We start from the raw sequence: 16,006 nt of genomic DNA, 5'->3' as shown, positions 1-16,006 counted from the left end.
GTAGCGAGTCTGTACATGCTGGGGACGCCAGTGTGTCTCAAGAAAGAGTACTATTGGAGAGGCCGCTTGGGACCAAGTGTAGAGGCGAATAGAAGAAAATATCTGCTTGAACTGTGCTTACTAATGCATAGGTATGAACAAATAGGGAGAAAAGAAAAGCAAAAATCGTTTGAATACGGAACTAAGAGGAGGATATTAAGAAATGAACATGTCATGTTGAATGTCAATGTATGGCTATGGAGATCTGTCTTTGAGTTCTGTACTGGATCGTTGCACGATGGGGGTCCTGCTGGGTGTGGGTGTTTCTAAGGAGGGGGGGGAAGAGGGGCCATCAGCGGTCGGTTTAATCTGGATGTCGGGGTCGTGAGTATGAGGGTGGTATGTAGTGAGTGTTATGCAGCATCATGTGAGTGCCCTTCCGTGCAGATAGTCATCTCTTCACGTATCGCATTCAGGTCGCGTGTGTGCCATTGTGGATATATGTGCCACTGTTCCGTGTTATGTATATGGCCGGCTCCGGGAAGGCTGTGTTTACGTTATGCCCTGGTCTAGACTTGCCCGTTGGAAGGATATCAAGGTGTCATCCCAGAGTTGTGCTATGGGAAATTTCCTCATGCCTGCCGTCTCCTCTCGGTGGAGAGTAGCACTTTCCGCCTCTGCCCAGTTGGTGAATGATGCGTGCCAGTGCTTAGCATGGGGGGATTCAGTCAGTTTCCAGCGTTTAGTGAGCAGGCGCTTGGCTGTGATAGTCCCCAGATCCCAGAATCTGGCCGGTACCTTATTCAGTTTGGTGCTCTTATAAAGCCCCAGCAGGCAAGTCTCCCATGTGTGTGGGATCTCTTCACCAATGCTGAGCGTTAGCAGAGTTGTGACTGTAGTCCAGTATGTCTGTATAGAAGGACACGTCCAGAGCATATGTAGAAAGTCCGCTCCAGCCAGTAGACATCTCTTGCAATACCCTGAACTGATAATGTTGACCACTTACCACGAAGGTAGAGGTGATGAGAGGGATGGATGGGTATGTGGAAGTAGGCGTCCTTCAGCTCAAGTGTAGTCATGAAATCGCCTTGCTGCAGCAGCGGTTTGACATTCTGGCGAGTAACAATACGGAATGTTCTTAAAGGATGTACTTATTGAGGGGCCTGAGTTCTAGTAAAGGCCTTAGGGGTCCATCCTTTTTGGGAATTACAAAGTAGAGGGAGTACACTCCCTTGTCGTAATATTGCGACGGCTCCCACTCTATTGCCGCTTCGAGGACAAGCACCTGCACCTCCTACTGAAAGAGGCACTGGTGTTCTGGGCTGAGGTTGGGTTTGAGGGATGCGTGTTTGGTGGGGTTGTTGAGAGCTACAGGGAGTAGCCGTGCTCTATGATGGAGCAAACGCATTGGTTGGAGGTGATCTCTTCCCAACAAGGACGAAACCCCTGACGTTTTCCCCCTACAGGTGATGTGTGACTGCTTGGGGGAGGTGGTTCTTTTAGCTGAGCTATCTTTACCGCTACTCTTGGTGTTGTTGCATCTGTCGGTCCCCTCTAGAATACCCCCGTGATCAGTGATGGCCGCCACTAACAAAGGGTGGTGGGTGGGTGGAGAGAGCGTGTGGGTGGCATGTTAGTAATAATAAAAAAGAACTTAACTGAAGCTACTGTCCGCCTCCCGCATCGCCGCTGCGGTCCTCTTCTGGTCCCAGCAGCCCCTGGGACAGACTCCCAATCAATCTCCGTGCTGCACAGCAGCATGGGGATTGGCCTGAGCGGGTTAGCAAGATGCTCCACTCCGCTCAGGTGATGGAGTCTGTGGGGTTTCTCCAGCCCCACTGCTGAATGCAGCTGAGCTGGAAAAACTTAAGAGCACTTTTGTGTTTTGGCCTGCCAACACGTAGGGAGTGCACAAGCACTCTTCCTCCCCCCTCCCATGTCCCGCCCCTCCCTGCACAGGCTGGCTCAGAGCCAGCAAAAAAAATTAAAACGATCATAGAACATTGGTTTATTTTTTATTTGCCGGCTCTGCGCTGGGCAGTGGGGCGACACTCCTCTGCTATTGCGGAGGACCTGCCGCTGCCTATGATGACTGCTGGTGGTATGGCTGTTGCCTTTGGAATGAGCAAGGAAGATCTGGGGAGGTAGTCTTACTGCTTCCCCTGTACTACGATCTTCAAAAGTATTCCCTCAGTGTTCATGTCTGCAGGGCACCCGTGACCTTGGACATGTCTATTTAAAGATTTTCTAGCATCTGGTCCATCTGCGGTCCAAGGAGATGTTCACCATCGAATGGCAGGTTCAACAGATGATTCTGTACCTCTGTCCTAAAGCCAGAGGCACAAAGCCATGCATGAAGTTTGAACAGAATACTAGTGTTAACACTTCTGGCCACTGTGTCGCCCTCATCTAAGACAAAGAGGATGGTGGCACTGGATATGGTTTTCTCCTGTTTCTAGCTCCTGCCCATGCTGCCTGTACTCAGGGTGCTTAAAGAGTTCATCCATCTCATCCCAATGTGCCCTGTCATATCTGGAGTGGAGCCAATTGAATTGGCAATTCTCCAATGGGTGGCTGATAGTACTGCCACCCTCTTGCCGGCTGTGTTATACATTTTTGTGTTTCCATTCCATGTGGACTACTCGCGAGTCTGGGGATACGCGGCCACAAATTAGGATGGATCACTAGGAGAGGGTTTATATTTTTTTATCAACCCTAGGTGTAAAAAACAATGCCTTGACTAGATCTTTGAAAGTCTTAGGGGTGGTCTTTGGCATTACCTTCAGCATGGGTGGGAATTGAGGGTGCACTGTGTCTTGGACAATGATTCGATCAGGAAGTTGTCGTATTCCTGGATAAAATGTATATCAACTTTATATGTGGCTGCCCTGTGTATGACCTCATGGTAAGTAGTAGCGTCATCAGAGAGTGACGGATTGGTTGGATACAAATCCATGTCTGTATCACGTGGGGCATCAACGTCATAGTCTTCCCACGGGCCATCTGTCGGTTGGTTGTTATTGTTATTTAAAAACAGGATTGATAAATAATTTTTTCGGGAAAAAAATATCTGTGCACGGAAGCACCCAACTGAACACCTTATAAAAACCCGTTTATGAAAATAACAATAACAACCAACCGAAAAACATTGCATAGTAGCAACATTAAAAGTAGAAGCAACATCCCTTTGCTACAAGAGGTACGAGAATGTCAAAAAAAATAGGAAAGCAGCCAAAGTATGAGAAAAAAAAGAGGCTACATGTGGGCAGGAAGAGTCTACCCACTCCTGCAGCACGAGTATGGATGTTTTGTTAATCACAGGAGGAGAAGAGGCATCACACGATGTACTCAGAGGGGGGAGGGAGGAGATACAAAGCACAGCTGAAGTCCAATAATCCTGTGTACCTTCTAGTGCCCGTCCACTAGAACACCCTTTCTATTGTTCCTATGCACTTTACTAGGACAAGTGCAAGAGACAAAAATGTTGAAGGTTGGGCCAAGGCTTTTCTATTGTTGCAGGTGCTAACCCAAGTGTTAAGTGTCTCGGGCAGGTTTGCAGGTTGTAGATTCTCTTGGTAGTCACCAGTGAACTTGATCAGCTTCCATAGTCATCATGTAGTACTTTACCAAATATAACTTTTTTTTGAACGCACAAACTTTGATTCAAACTCTTGTTTCAGGTTTTGCACTTCCCTCTCAGGTCCCTGATAGTCACCCACACTGTCCCAATATTTCACGGTGTGAAGGATACTCTTTCACTCACCTGCTCCGGTTCCGTTTGCATCGTGCGATATCCCTTTCCCGCAGGGCGATGCGCTTTGCGTAAAGGCCGCACATGCAGCAGCCAATCACAATAATGCACAGGTCCAGCTGATTCATTTTCTTCAAGAAATACTTCCATTTCTGCTCCTTCAAGTGGAGCCCCTGTGTAAATGTGGGGTGGTTAGAGGTATCTCACAAGACATGTCTTTGACTGTCATCAACAAGGGGGTATTTTGGATTCACTGACACAATACAATGTTGGTAATGGCATCTCATTCCAAAGGGTACTACAGATCCATCAACATCAATTAATTATATTTTGTAAAGTTCAACAAGATTCTCCATCCCAAGTTCAGGCATTTGCTCAAATACATTACTACAAAACCTTGCCCATGTCTATGTTTTAAAAAAAATATATTTTTAGTATCATTAGTTTCATAACAGTATTTTCAAGATGTAGTGTCTAAACGGAGGCCCTTATTTCCAGGGCCCATTCCTGGGCATGTTGTACATGAGAAAAAAAAGACAGCATACGTTTTCTAGTTGCGAAGCAACATCATTCCAGAAGTTCCTGTTACTAGGATGTGAACTCTACAAAACTGTTGCTGAAATATGACAAATAAGAATTTGGGGTATCCAGCAAGAAAGTCTTCAATCCCAGGACCGGTTCATGGTCACGTACATATTGAAACATAACAATCTGCAGTCATTGAGATGTTGTAGGATTTCATAATACAGTAATAGCAGCCATGGAATACAATCCAGTAAGACAGCTCTGGTCTCCCCAACAAACCCCTCCTCCCCCACACCCCCATTGTTCTGGTCTATTTTGCTACTGGCTTGCACTGGACATAGTAGCTCCTGGGTACAGGGCCCACCCAGTTAAAAAAGAATAACAACGTTTTCTTATGTCCATTCTTGATTCCCATCAATGTGGATCGAGAATGTCACCTATTTTGATGATGTCAGGTTAGGTTGCAAGACCTACAGGGTTATTATTCACCATGTGGCCCTTTTTAAAGTGACAATATGCTTCAACTGAAGCTTAGTCTGGCACCTCATCTTCCTCCTGCAATATCATCATCTTGAGATATGATTAGTGAAACAACACAAGTTTGATCCCAAAGACATACGTGAGGTCCATGCCACAAGACAAGAGCCACGCATTGAAGGAGAACTAAAGCGTAGTTCACTCAAGATCTTCGTGTATTGTTGTGCTTAGGCATGTGATTTCCTAATATTTCTCTAAGTATTTCTTGAGAGAATTACTAAAGTGTCTGGGGAATAGTCTCCTCTCAACTGGTGCCCCTTTGACTAAGAGTGACCTCAGAGAGTGAGTAACACTGTCGACTGAAAGATGCTGCAACTTATTTTTCAGAACTAAGAAATACATGAGATTAGAAGACAGAGCACAAGGGAGATTCTCAGACATGATACTCTATTTGCACTATTGGTATATCCCTCATCCACTAATTATCCATGTTTTTGCTCTAGTGACCTACTTTTTCACATACGAAATACGAGTTGAGCTCCTGTTTGGAAGGATTAACCAGCAGTGGGATACAACATGTGCTCCCACTCTCCCTTCCAGGAGCTGGGGCACCTGAACTCTGTTTGCTTACCACAACTCCTGCTGTCGGCCTTGCTCACACTTTATGATGCTGAGATTTCAACTCAGCTCACTTCGAGGGCTCCATCCATCTGCCACATCACTATCCCTGGGTCGCAATAACTGGTGTTTTAATTTCGCTACTTTTGTTGTAGTATGGAATGTAGCACACGGATAGTTCAGTAGTTTTTCCTACTTGTGGTTTATGGACTGGAGAAGGTTTCCAATGTTTGATGAGGTAGCACAAGTTACTACTTGTGTAATGATATATTTGTAAGAGACATTAGTTAGTGATAGATTCCCTACCTTAGAATATCCCCAGGCGTCAGACTGGATCCGGAAAGTTTTGCTTAGCAGTACCCCTGCGCGTCAGTAGGTGGTGTCGCGCGACTCCGCGTCCGTCGCTGGCGTCGTATGCGCCGAGATGATGTCACAGAAAGTACTTACTATATAGAACAAAGGTCCTAGTAGTAAGGGAGCAAAATATTGTAAAATAGATTTATAGACCAGAGTCAGCACTATAAATTGAATTCACTCCGTGAACCCAGCCGGGCCACGGGTGTTTATTTTGTAATAGATGTAATAATAACAGTTGACATACAAACAAGTGATAGGGCACAGTCCTGTACCTATCATTCAAAGCAACAAACAGTGAAGTAAAGACAAGAGATAACAGGCAAAAAGAAATGGAGCCAATTTTGTGGCTTGCAAACCATTATATAACATAGCAAACTCACAATTACAGTTTCTACACGGGATTTAACACAATGGTCATATATGCAGTACTGTATTTACAAAGGTCGACGTTTCGATCCCCTGGCTCCTAATAAACCGGGATCATCATCAGGACTAATGTGATTAGTTGCCTGGTGTGGTTCCAACCACGTTGAGTTGGAATGCGGCTGCTGGAATGAGGAGCCACAAGGCTGGGAGAGTGGTTCAGGTTGGTTTCGATAGTAGCGAGGTACAGGAATTTCCTGGGTGATACTTGATACAAATACGGCCATACTTGTACGTGGCGGGCTCCGAGAGAGCTCAATGCGGTAGTGGAACCGTGGTCCGTTTCCTGATCGATGTCGAGCCGCGAGGGGGGTCCCAATTGCGTGCTCTTGTTAAAATTGGCGTCTCACGATGGGGAGGTGCCCTTCAATGAATCACGATGAACGGCGAGGTGATGGCTCGATGGTCTCACCTTTGGACAGCAATGCTGGATACCGACTCGGTATATACTTGATTACCCATGGTCCTAGTTTATCCATTGGGTCCCCTTGTGTTTCTTAAAAGACAGAGACTACTTAGGCACCACCAATGCGCGCTGACGTCAGTTCTCTAAACGACTTTCCGCACCGAAACGCAGAGCCATGCACGAAACTGACCATTGGTGCATAAAACGAGGGCCCTAAAAGGGGATGACCGTAACCCTAGTAATCAGTTCGCAGAACGGGAAGGATGGGCGGGCGGTAAGGAATCTATCACTAACTAATGTCTCTTACAGATATATCGTTATACAAGTAGTAACTTGTGCATCTGAAAGAGACACGTTAGTGATAGATTCCTTACCTTAGAATAGATACCCCAGCAATACCAACCCCCTTGGTGGGTCTGCGAACAAGATTACACCAGAAAGTCACGGAGCACAGAACGGCCAAAGAAGCCATCTCTCCGGACCTGACTGTCAAGGCAGTAGTGCTTGGTAAATGTGTGCAGCGAGGCCCAGGTAGCTGCCTGACAAATGTCCTGCAAGGGAGCGCCGCGTCCCAAGGCAGTAGTGGTTGCAGATGCCCTGGTCGAATGGGCACCCAGCCCCATAGGAGGATCCTTCTTGGCCAAGGAGTAACATGCTTTGATGCACAGTTCGACCCACCGGGAGATGGTCTATTTGTGCACAGCCCGACCTTTTTTGGCGCCCACGTAGCCAACAAAAAGCTGATCACCCACCTGGAACTGCTGTGTACGCTGCAGATAGAATGCGAGCGCACGTTTCGGGTCCAGACGGTGGAGCCTCTCCTCTTCCCTTGAAGGATGCGGAGGCGGAAAGAAGGTGGGCAATGTGATGGTCTGCCCACTGTGGAAGGGTGTGACAACCTTTGGCAGAAAAGAAGGACGGGTCCTTAAAACCACCTTGTCCGGATAAACAGAAAGGAAAGGAGGTTTGGCAGAAAGGGCCTGGAGCTCACTCACTCTTCTGGCAGAGGTGATAGCAACCAGAAAAACCGTCTTTAGAGTGAGAAGACGTAAGGGACAGTTATGAAGGGGCTCAAAGGGAGCGCACATCAGAAAAGTGAAGGGTACGGGTGGAAACGTATGCGTAATGCCTTTAAGACAACGGTTAACAACCGGGGACTTAAAAACAATCCGTAGAAAGGCAGAGATGACCGAAAGATAACCTTTGATAGTGCCCAGGGCAGAGCCTTGCTGGGCCAAAGAGAGAAGGAACAGAGGAACCTCAGAAAGAGGGGCAGAAAGGGGATCCACAACCTTCGCTGTGCACCATGCCACAAATCTGTTCCACCTGCAGGCGTATACCGTTTTGGTGGAGGGACGCCTGGTTGCCAGAATGACATCACAGACTTCGGGAGGAAGATCGAAAGGTGTCAACTGCGAGGCTGGACAGGTTCGGGTGGAGGACCGTCCCCTGCTGCTGTGACAGAAGATCCTCCTGAAGAGGCAGACGGATCGGGGGATCGATACTCATACTGAGTAGCTCGGTATCCCATACTCTTCAAGCCCAGTCCGGAGCCACAAGAATCACTTGGGCCTGGTCGCGCCTGATCTTCTTCAGCACTCTGGGCAGAAGTGGTATAGGCGGAAAGGCGTACAACAGACTGCAACTCCACTCGGGTCGAAAAGCGTCGCCGAGCGAATGCCGCCTTGGAAATTCCAACGCGCAGAACTGATGACATTGCGTGTTCGCTTCGGTGGTGAATAGATCTAACCAAGGCTCTCCCCACTGCAGAAAGAGACCTTGCACCATGTCCGAGTTCAGACGCCATTCGTGATCCACCATGCACCGGCGGCGTTCAGGGAACCTGCCAGTTGTTGAACCATCAAGGTAATGCCTTGATGTTCCAGCCATGTCCAGAGGTGCAGGGCCTCATGACATAGGGTCCACAACCCCACCTCACCCTGTTTGTTGCGATACCACATGGCGGTGGTGTTGTCCGTGAACACCTGCACTACACTTCCCCGGACAGAGGGAAGGAATGCCTTCAGTGCAAGTCGGATTGCCCGAAGCTCCAAAAGGTTGATATGGAGCCGGGACTCCGCCGGAGACCAAAGGCCTCGGATCTCCGCCTCTCCCATGTGTCCTCCCAAACCCAGGAGGAACGCATCAGTCATCACTGTGTGCTCCGGTTGGGGAAGGGAGATGGTTCTGCCACTGACCCAATCGCGATTTGTGAGCCACCACTGCAACTGTCGTGCAGTGCCCTCCGAGATCTGGACGTGATCGGATAGGTTGCCCTGATGCTGTGCCCACTGGAACTTCAGGTCCCACTGCAGAGCCCACATATGCCATCTTGCATGCGTCACCAGCAGTATGCAGGAGGCCATCAGGCCCAGATGCCGGAGGGTCATCCTGAATGAAACCCGGGATAGAGGCTGAAAGAGTCGAATCATAGCCTGAATATCCCGGACTCGCTGCTCGGGAGGATAAACCCAAAACAGCGTCGAATCCAGAACCGCTCCGATGAAAGGGAGCTTCTGAGAGGGACTCAGATGTGACTTCGGCACATTGATTGAGAACCCCAGCAAATGCAGGAGGTCGGGCGTAGTCTGGAGGTGGGTGACAACTGCCTGGGCCGAGCCTGCCTGCAACAGCCAGTCGTCGAGGTAGGGGAAGACTGACACCCCTGACCTGCTCAGATGAGCTGCGGCCACCGCCATCACCTTCGTGAACACCCGAGGGGCACTGGTAAGGCTGAAGGGGAGCACGGCAAACTGAAAATGCTCCCGGCCCACCATGAACCGCAGGTAGCGCAGATGGGCCGGCAGGATGGGAATGTGAAAATAAGCGTCCAACGCTACCATCCAGTCTCCAGGGTCCAGGGCAGCCAGGACCTGAGCCAGAGTCAGTATCTTGAACTTCTCCTTCTGAAGGAAGCGATTGACGTCCCGGAGGTCCAAGATGGGGCGCAGGCCCCCCTTGTCCTTCTTGGGGACCAGAAAGTAGTGGGAATAACAACCGCTCCCTACTTCCTGACTGGGAAAGCACTCGATGGCCCCCTTGGCCAGGAGGGCCGTCACTTCCTGACGGAGAAGCGCCAAATGATGTCCCGACATGCGGTGGTACCGAGGTGGCATGGCTGGAGGGGAGGACAGAAAGGGGAGCGAGTAACCTTGGCAGATTATTTGCAGCATATACTTGTCCAATATATTTTCGCGCCAGTGGTGAAGGTGGTGACGGACCCTGCCACCCACTGGCGTGGGATGCTCCCTGAAGCTCGGATTAGGAAGGCTTAAAGGCGGAAGCAGCAGGGGCGGAGGTGGACTGACCTGCGCGCTGGTGACCAGACCCGCCCCTGCGGAATCCACGGCCACGCTGAGGCTGGTTCTGCACAGGCTTTGAGGAGGAGCGTGCTTGGGTGCCTGTGCCCTGGCCATGAAAGGAACGAAACCTAGGCGTGACAGGGTTCTTTCTGGAAAGACCCAAAGACTTGGCCGTGGCCCGAGAGTCTTTAAAGCGCTCCAGGGCATTGTCAGCCTTGTCGCCAAAGAGGCGGGAGCCATCAAAGGGCATGTCCATGAGCGAGCCCTGGACATCGGGTGAGAGCCCAGTAGACCGTAACCAGGCATGGTGCTGCAACGTCACTGTCGTGGAAATTCAATCATTTACAACAAGGGGTGGTGATGGACAGAGTCTCTGAATTAAGCAGAGTACTCTCACCCAGTCAAAAGATCAGGGCTAGATCCAACACCTGTTTTTTAGCTCATTGCACCATCCCAGTTTCAGAACCTGGCTGTATGCAAATTAGTCTGTCCCTGGCCCAGTGCATCATGGGAACAGGGCAGACCAGACTACAAAAGCCAATTCTTACACTGGGAAGGAAACAAGCTTCCGGGGACCGGTTTCTGGCATTACAGCCGTCTTCGGCCCAGCTTGCTTGAATCCTGATGGTGCAATGAGCAAGGGACTCACATCTGAGTATACCCTTCCACGCTTAGGGTGGACAAAATTATTTACAACAAGGGGTGGTGATGGACAGAGTCTCTGAATTAAGCAGAGTACTCTCACCCAGTCAAAAGATCAGGGCTAGATCCAACACCGTTTTTTAGCTCATTGCACCATCCCAGTTTCAGAACCTGGCTGTATGCAAATTAGTCTGTCCCTGGCCCAGTGCATCATGGGAACAGGGCAGACCAGACTACAAAAGCCAATTCTTACACTGGGAAGGAAACAAGCTTCCGGGGACCGGTTTCTGGCATTACAGCCGACTTCGGCCCGGCTTGCTTGAATCCTGATGGTGCAATGAGCAAGGGACTCACATCTGAGTATACCCTTCCACGCTTAGGGTGGACAAAATTATTTACAACAAGGGGTGGTGATGGACAGAGTCTCTGAATTAAGCAGAGTACTCTCACCCAGTCAAAAGATCAGGGCTAGATCCAACACCGTTTTTTAGCTCATTGCACCATCCCAGTTTCAGAACCTGGCTGTATGCAAATTAGTCTGTCCCTGGCCCAGTGCATCATGGGAACAGGGCAGACCAGACTACAAAAGCCAATTCTTACACTGGGAAGGAAACAAGCTTCCGGGGACCGGTTTCTGGCATTACAGCCGTCTTCGGCCCGGCTTGCTTGAATCCTGATGGTGCAATGAGCAAGGGACTCAACTAAACATTCTTTTAACCCCTTCGACGCTCATGACGAGCTGGGCTCGTCATGAGGTAGCCTCCTGCTACGCTGATGACGAGCCCAGCTCGTCATGGAACATGCGATACCGCAAATCCCAGCGTACGGGCGGAATTCCGCCCGCACGCATGCGGTTAAAGGGCGCATCTGGAGTCTTGCGTGAGGTACTAAGAGAATACAAGAGGCCATCATTCCTATTCGCTGCATAAACACTTGAGCTGGTAGTGAGTGTTGAGGCTGAAATTTTGTTAGGAGGGTTTGCATACTGGCTATATTGACTGGATTGGGGTATGCAAGCGCTTTGAAAGTGTCTATTGTGGCCTCTAGATACTGATGTATGTGGGACGGATGAAGATTTGACTTGGTGAGGTTTATTGTGAACCCCAAGTTGTGGAGCAGCTGAATTGTTTGGTGAGTGTGGTGAACACATGGGCTGTACGACTTGGCTTTTATGAGCCAGTTGTCCAGGTATGGAAACACACGAATTTGTTGTCTTCGCAAGTGGGAGGCTACTACTGCTAGACACTTTGTGAAGACTCTGGGTGCTTTGGTCACTCCAAATGGGAGGACCTTGAATTGATAGTGCTGACCATCCACTACAAACCTTAGCTCTTTCCTGTGAGCAGGGTGAATAGGAATATGGAAGTAAGAATCCTTGAGATCTAGAGTGGCAAGGAAATCACCTTGTTGGAGTAGAGGGAGGACCTGTTGAAGTGTGACCATGTGAAAATGGTCTGATTGTATGTAGATATTCAAAGGTCGAAAGTCCAGTATTGGTCTGAGAGCACCGTTTTCCGGGGATGAGAAAATAGAAGGAGTAAACCCCTGTTCCTTGATGCTGAAGGGGAACTGGTTCTATTGCATGCTTTTGAAGAAGTGAGAGAACGTCCTGTTTCAGGAGCGTTAGATGTTCCGAGGACATTGGACGGTGTTTGGGCGGTATGGTTGGGGGAGTTGCGGTAAGTTCAAGGCAGTAACCATATGGGATAATTTGTCTTACCCACCTATCTGTAGTGATGGAGTTCCAGACAGGTAGGAACTGTGAGAGTCTTCCTCTGACCGGTGTGAAATGGTCTAGAGGGAGAGGAGGGAAGTCATTGTTTGATAGTAGGGGAGGTTTGGTTGTTGTTACCTCGGCCTCTACCCCTGTTATTATTTCCTCTGTACCAACCTCTAAAGTATGCCGTGTTGGGGGATGTTTGTGTGGGACTCTTGTAGGAGGAAGTAGTGTCTGTGCTAATGTTTTTGATTGCGCCCCCTATAAAAGGAGCAACAAAAGGAACCTCGTGGTGTTTGAGATTGTAATGCTCCCATTGATTTTGCCGTGTCTGTGTCTTTTTTCATTTTTTCCAAAGCTGTATCCAGAGCTGGGCCAAAGAGGTGTTCTTGATTGAACGGCTGATTTAAGATAGTTGTTTGCACTTCTTGTTTAAAACTAGAAATCCGCAACCATGCATGTCTGCGAAGTAAGACTCTGGTGTTGACAGATCTAGATGCAATGTCTGCTGCAACAAGGGGACATTTGATGGATGCATTTGTAATTAACTTGCCCTCTTGGACCAGATCGTTGGCCTTGGCTTTGCATTGGTCAGGTAAATGTTGAATAAGATCTTCATGCTCATGGTAGTGAGCCCTGTCATACCTGGCAAGCAGTGCTTGTGCATTAGCTATTTTCCAGTGATTGGCTGCTTGGGAGCCAACTCATTTTCCTGATGCATCTAGCAGTTTAGACTCTTTATCTGGAAGTGGAGCATCACCAGAAGTTTGGGAATTCGCAGGTTTTCTTGCATTTGAGACTACCAAAGAATCTAAAGGGAGTTGTCCTTTAATGTAAATTGGATTGTTAGGGGCAGGTTTATATTTTTTATCAATCCAAGGATTGAGAATCCTGGTCCTGAGAGGGTCTTTAAATATGTCTGGTGCATGTTTAATGACACCTTTAAGCATGGGTAATGTATGTATTGAATTTTGTGACTGAGCAAATGTATCTAGTAAGAAATCTTCGTCCATGGGGTCTGAATGTAGTTGAACCCCATGATATTGCGCAGCCCTATTAATGAGCTGACTAAAACCAATATTGACATCTGGAGGGGATGGCCTAGATGGGTATAAATCTGGACCAGGAGGGTCTCGAGGATCTGTGAGATTGTTGTAATCATCCCATGTATCCTGTTGCGGAATAGTGTTATCATCAGGGTCATCTAAAGGATACTTATCGTGTCCACCCCGTCCCCTAGATCATCCTAATCCTGTGGTGGTAAGGGTGAGTATGGAAGTATTGTAGAGAGTCTAGGAGAGTGTATAGGAGAGTTTGTAGGAGACAAACGTTTGGTAGGAAGAATAGGAGAAGAGGGTCTTAGGGTGAAGTTGCAAAGTCTCTTTTCTTCGCAGGAACCTCGGGAAAGTGTGAGGTATCCGATTTCCTTTTTTTTTCCTGTGATATTGACAATATGACCTGTTGTAGGGTCAACTTGTAATGTCTTTTGTTTCAGATCGATAGGATCTGGCCGAAACAGTTCTTCCTGCTTGTTGTCTCCTTTCGGCACCAATTTTTTGGGCTCCAAGCGTGGTTTTGATTTGGGCTCTGGAGCCGTAGGAGGGGTCATGTGCTCCTTTGGTTTCGATGTCGGTGTCGAGTCTGAAATCTTCCTCGGATCCAAAGGTTGTTGGTGTGTGTTCGGTTCCGAGGCCTTATGGTGTTTCGCTGCCGAAGATTTCAATACCGAGGTCTTTTTGGGTGTTACAGGAGTAGGGTGTGTACCTGATTTCGGTACCGAAGGTGTTTTATGAGTACCTGCATGCGGCTTGCTTGGTCCCGAGCCACCGGAAGGCTTTTCCTTTGTATTCGGAGTCGGGCCCAGAGGCAGGGCTTCTGAAATGTTTCCTCGGTCTCGACCTAGGCCTACAGGCGAAGTTTTGACCGGAGCCTTCTGTTTATCGGATGGGGCAGGCGCATGGATGTTGTACTCACTTGTTGACCTGAAGTGATGTGGTCATCAGAGTCGGAATCATCAGCTTCAGAGAACATCGGGGCCTTCGTCGAAAATGTCGTCGGGCACCGGTGCAGGTTGAGCCATAACGTGTTGTCGAGACAGGCGATCACAGATAGTCTTTTTGGAGCAAAAAGAGGCACAGGCCTGGCAATCCCTTTCCTCATGTTCTGGTGAGAGGCAAAGGTTGCAGACCTTGTGGTGATCACTGTGTGGACATTTAGCCCCACACTGGGGGCATTTTTTAAATGGAGTCCTTTCAATTAGCCGTAAGGCTGAATGGCCCAGATAGGCCCAGCGGCCCGTGTCGACGACTAGAATCGAGGATTTTAAGGTTAGCGCGTCGAGGGGCTCGCGAACGAAACAATACCGTCGGATGGTGATAGGTTGCGCATTGAAAAAGGTTGGAAACACGGAACCAACCGGAACGCAACAAGTCACATCCGAACCAGACGGCGAAAAAAATAAAATCTAAGGATGGCGTCGATGCCCATGTGCAGTATCGTCCAAAGGAGGAGTCATCTATCTCATGACTACAAAGACTTCTTCCAAAACAACAACAAAGTGAAAACATCCAAGCCCAACACCAGATGACAATCTATGCACAAGTATGTATTCTGCAGCTCATATTCCTCGAACATATGATTAGGTGTTATGAAGCTTAAAAGTATGTGTAGGAGGCTGGCTTAGTATATGGGGCACACTTATTTAAGTGTAGCCCCCTGCACTAATCCAGACAACCCTTATGGTGATTTTAGTGGTCTTAGATAACCATAGAGAGCTCTCTCTAATGGTAGCTGTGGAGAGCAGCCTCCAGGATTGGCCCAGAAGGAGTGTTAAGCAGCTTGTTTTACCATGTCTAATCATGTAGTGTAGGTTAAATGAAAAATGTAGTTATAAAAGTAGGTCTATCTATTACACTACACTCACTGACACATTGGCATATCTGCTACCTGGAAATATCAACACACATATACAAGGATACTTCAATTGCATGAAATAAGTAAGCACACTACACAGTGGTCTCCAGGGGGAGACCAAACCATATACTAAAGAAGTGGAATTCAAACTGCGCCCTAAGTCAGGACTTTGACCAGGAGACTCAGAAGAGCTGTGGACACAAAGAACCACCCGAGATAAGTACCCAGGAACTCCACTGAAGCTGTTTGCAGAGTGGAAACACAGCCACATACTCAATATAAGTCAATGGGAAAGTCACGGTTGCAGTTTTAAAGAAGAAGGACCCTTTCCAATAGACCCTGAAGAAACCTTGTGGAAGACAGAAAGTTGGGGAGTCACCCCACCCGTGAATACCCCAGGAACCTGGATAACTAGACCAGGGAAGCAGGGTGCATAGGTGTGTAGTGACATTGCAAACCGCCGTAGACCACAATGGAGGACTTCAGAAAAGATGCTGCTAGCGAAGAAGGTGAAAGAGTCCGGTGGAATCCAAGAGTGGATTCTTGAAGAGAAGAACCTGTAAGCAGAAGGCACAGAGTCTATGCCACTCGGAGGTGACCAGAAGGCACAGAAGAACAATGTCCACCTATGATGGTAGATGAAGGAGTGATGACGGAGACCTTGTCCCTGCAGTTGTGAGGACCAGGCAATGCTGTGGAAGACCAGGAGCCATTCACGAGCTGTCCCATGTCGGAAGTCGAGAACCAGGGGTCGGTGTCCGGCGAGAGCAGCAACAAACCTTGGCAGCTGCAACAGATGTGGTAAATGATAAAGGAGCAACATTGGGACCAGCAAGGTCAAAGGGACTCACCAATTGCAAGAGAGTCAGAGCAGGCTCGAGTAAGCAGGTGAGTCT

General features: G+C 48.5%; 1 protein-coding gene across 3 annotated transcripts in view; it reads right to left on the bottom strand.

Annotated features, from left to right (window-relative positions):
• Positions 1-16,006, bottom strand: part of LOC144798682 (polycystin-1-like protein 3) — a 1,031,816-nt gene that overhangs the window by 202,079 nt on the left and 813,731 nt on the right. For all 3 annotated transcript variants that reach the window (XR_013603613.1, XM_078669668.1, XM_078669669.1), the window contains one exon: positions 3,743-3,903. Coding sequence is in view for 2 of the 3 variants with exons in the window: in XM_078669668.1 (XP_078525794.1) it covers positions 3,743-3,903 (161 nt within the window). In the remaining variant the exon portion in view is untranslated. The remainder of the gene's footprint in view (positions 1-3,742; positions 3,904-16,006) is intronic.

The sequence above is a fragment of the Lissotriton helveticus genome, chromosome 12 (assembly GCF_964261635.1).
Source record: "Lissotriton helveticus chromosome 12, aLisHel1.1, whole genome shotgun sequence".
NCBI lineage: Eukaryota > Metazoa > Chordata > Amphibia > Caudata > Salamandridae > Lissotriton > Lissotriton helveticus.
This window is presented reverse-complemented; position numbering and strand designations above follow the sequence as displayed.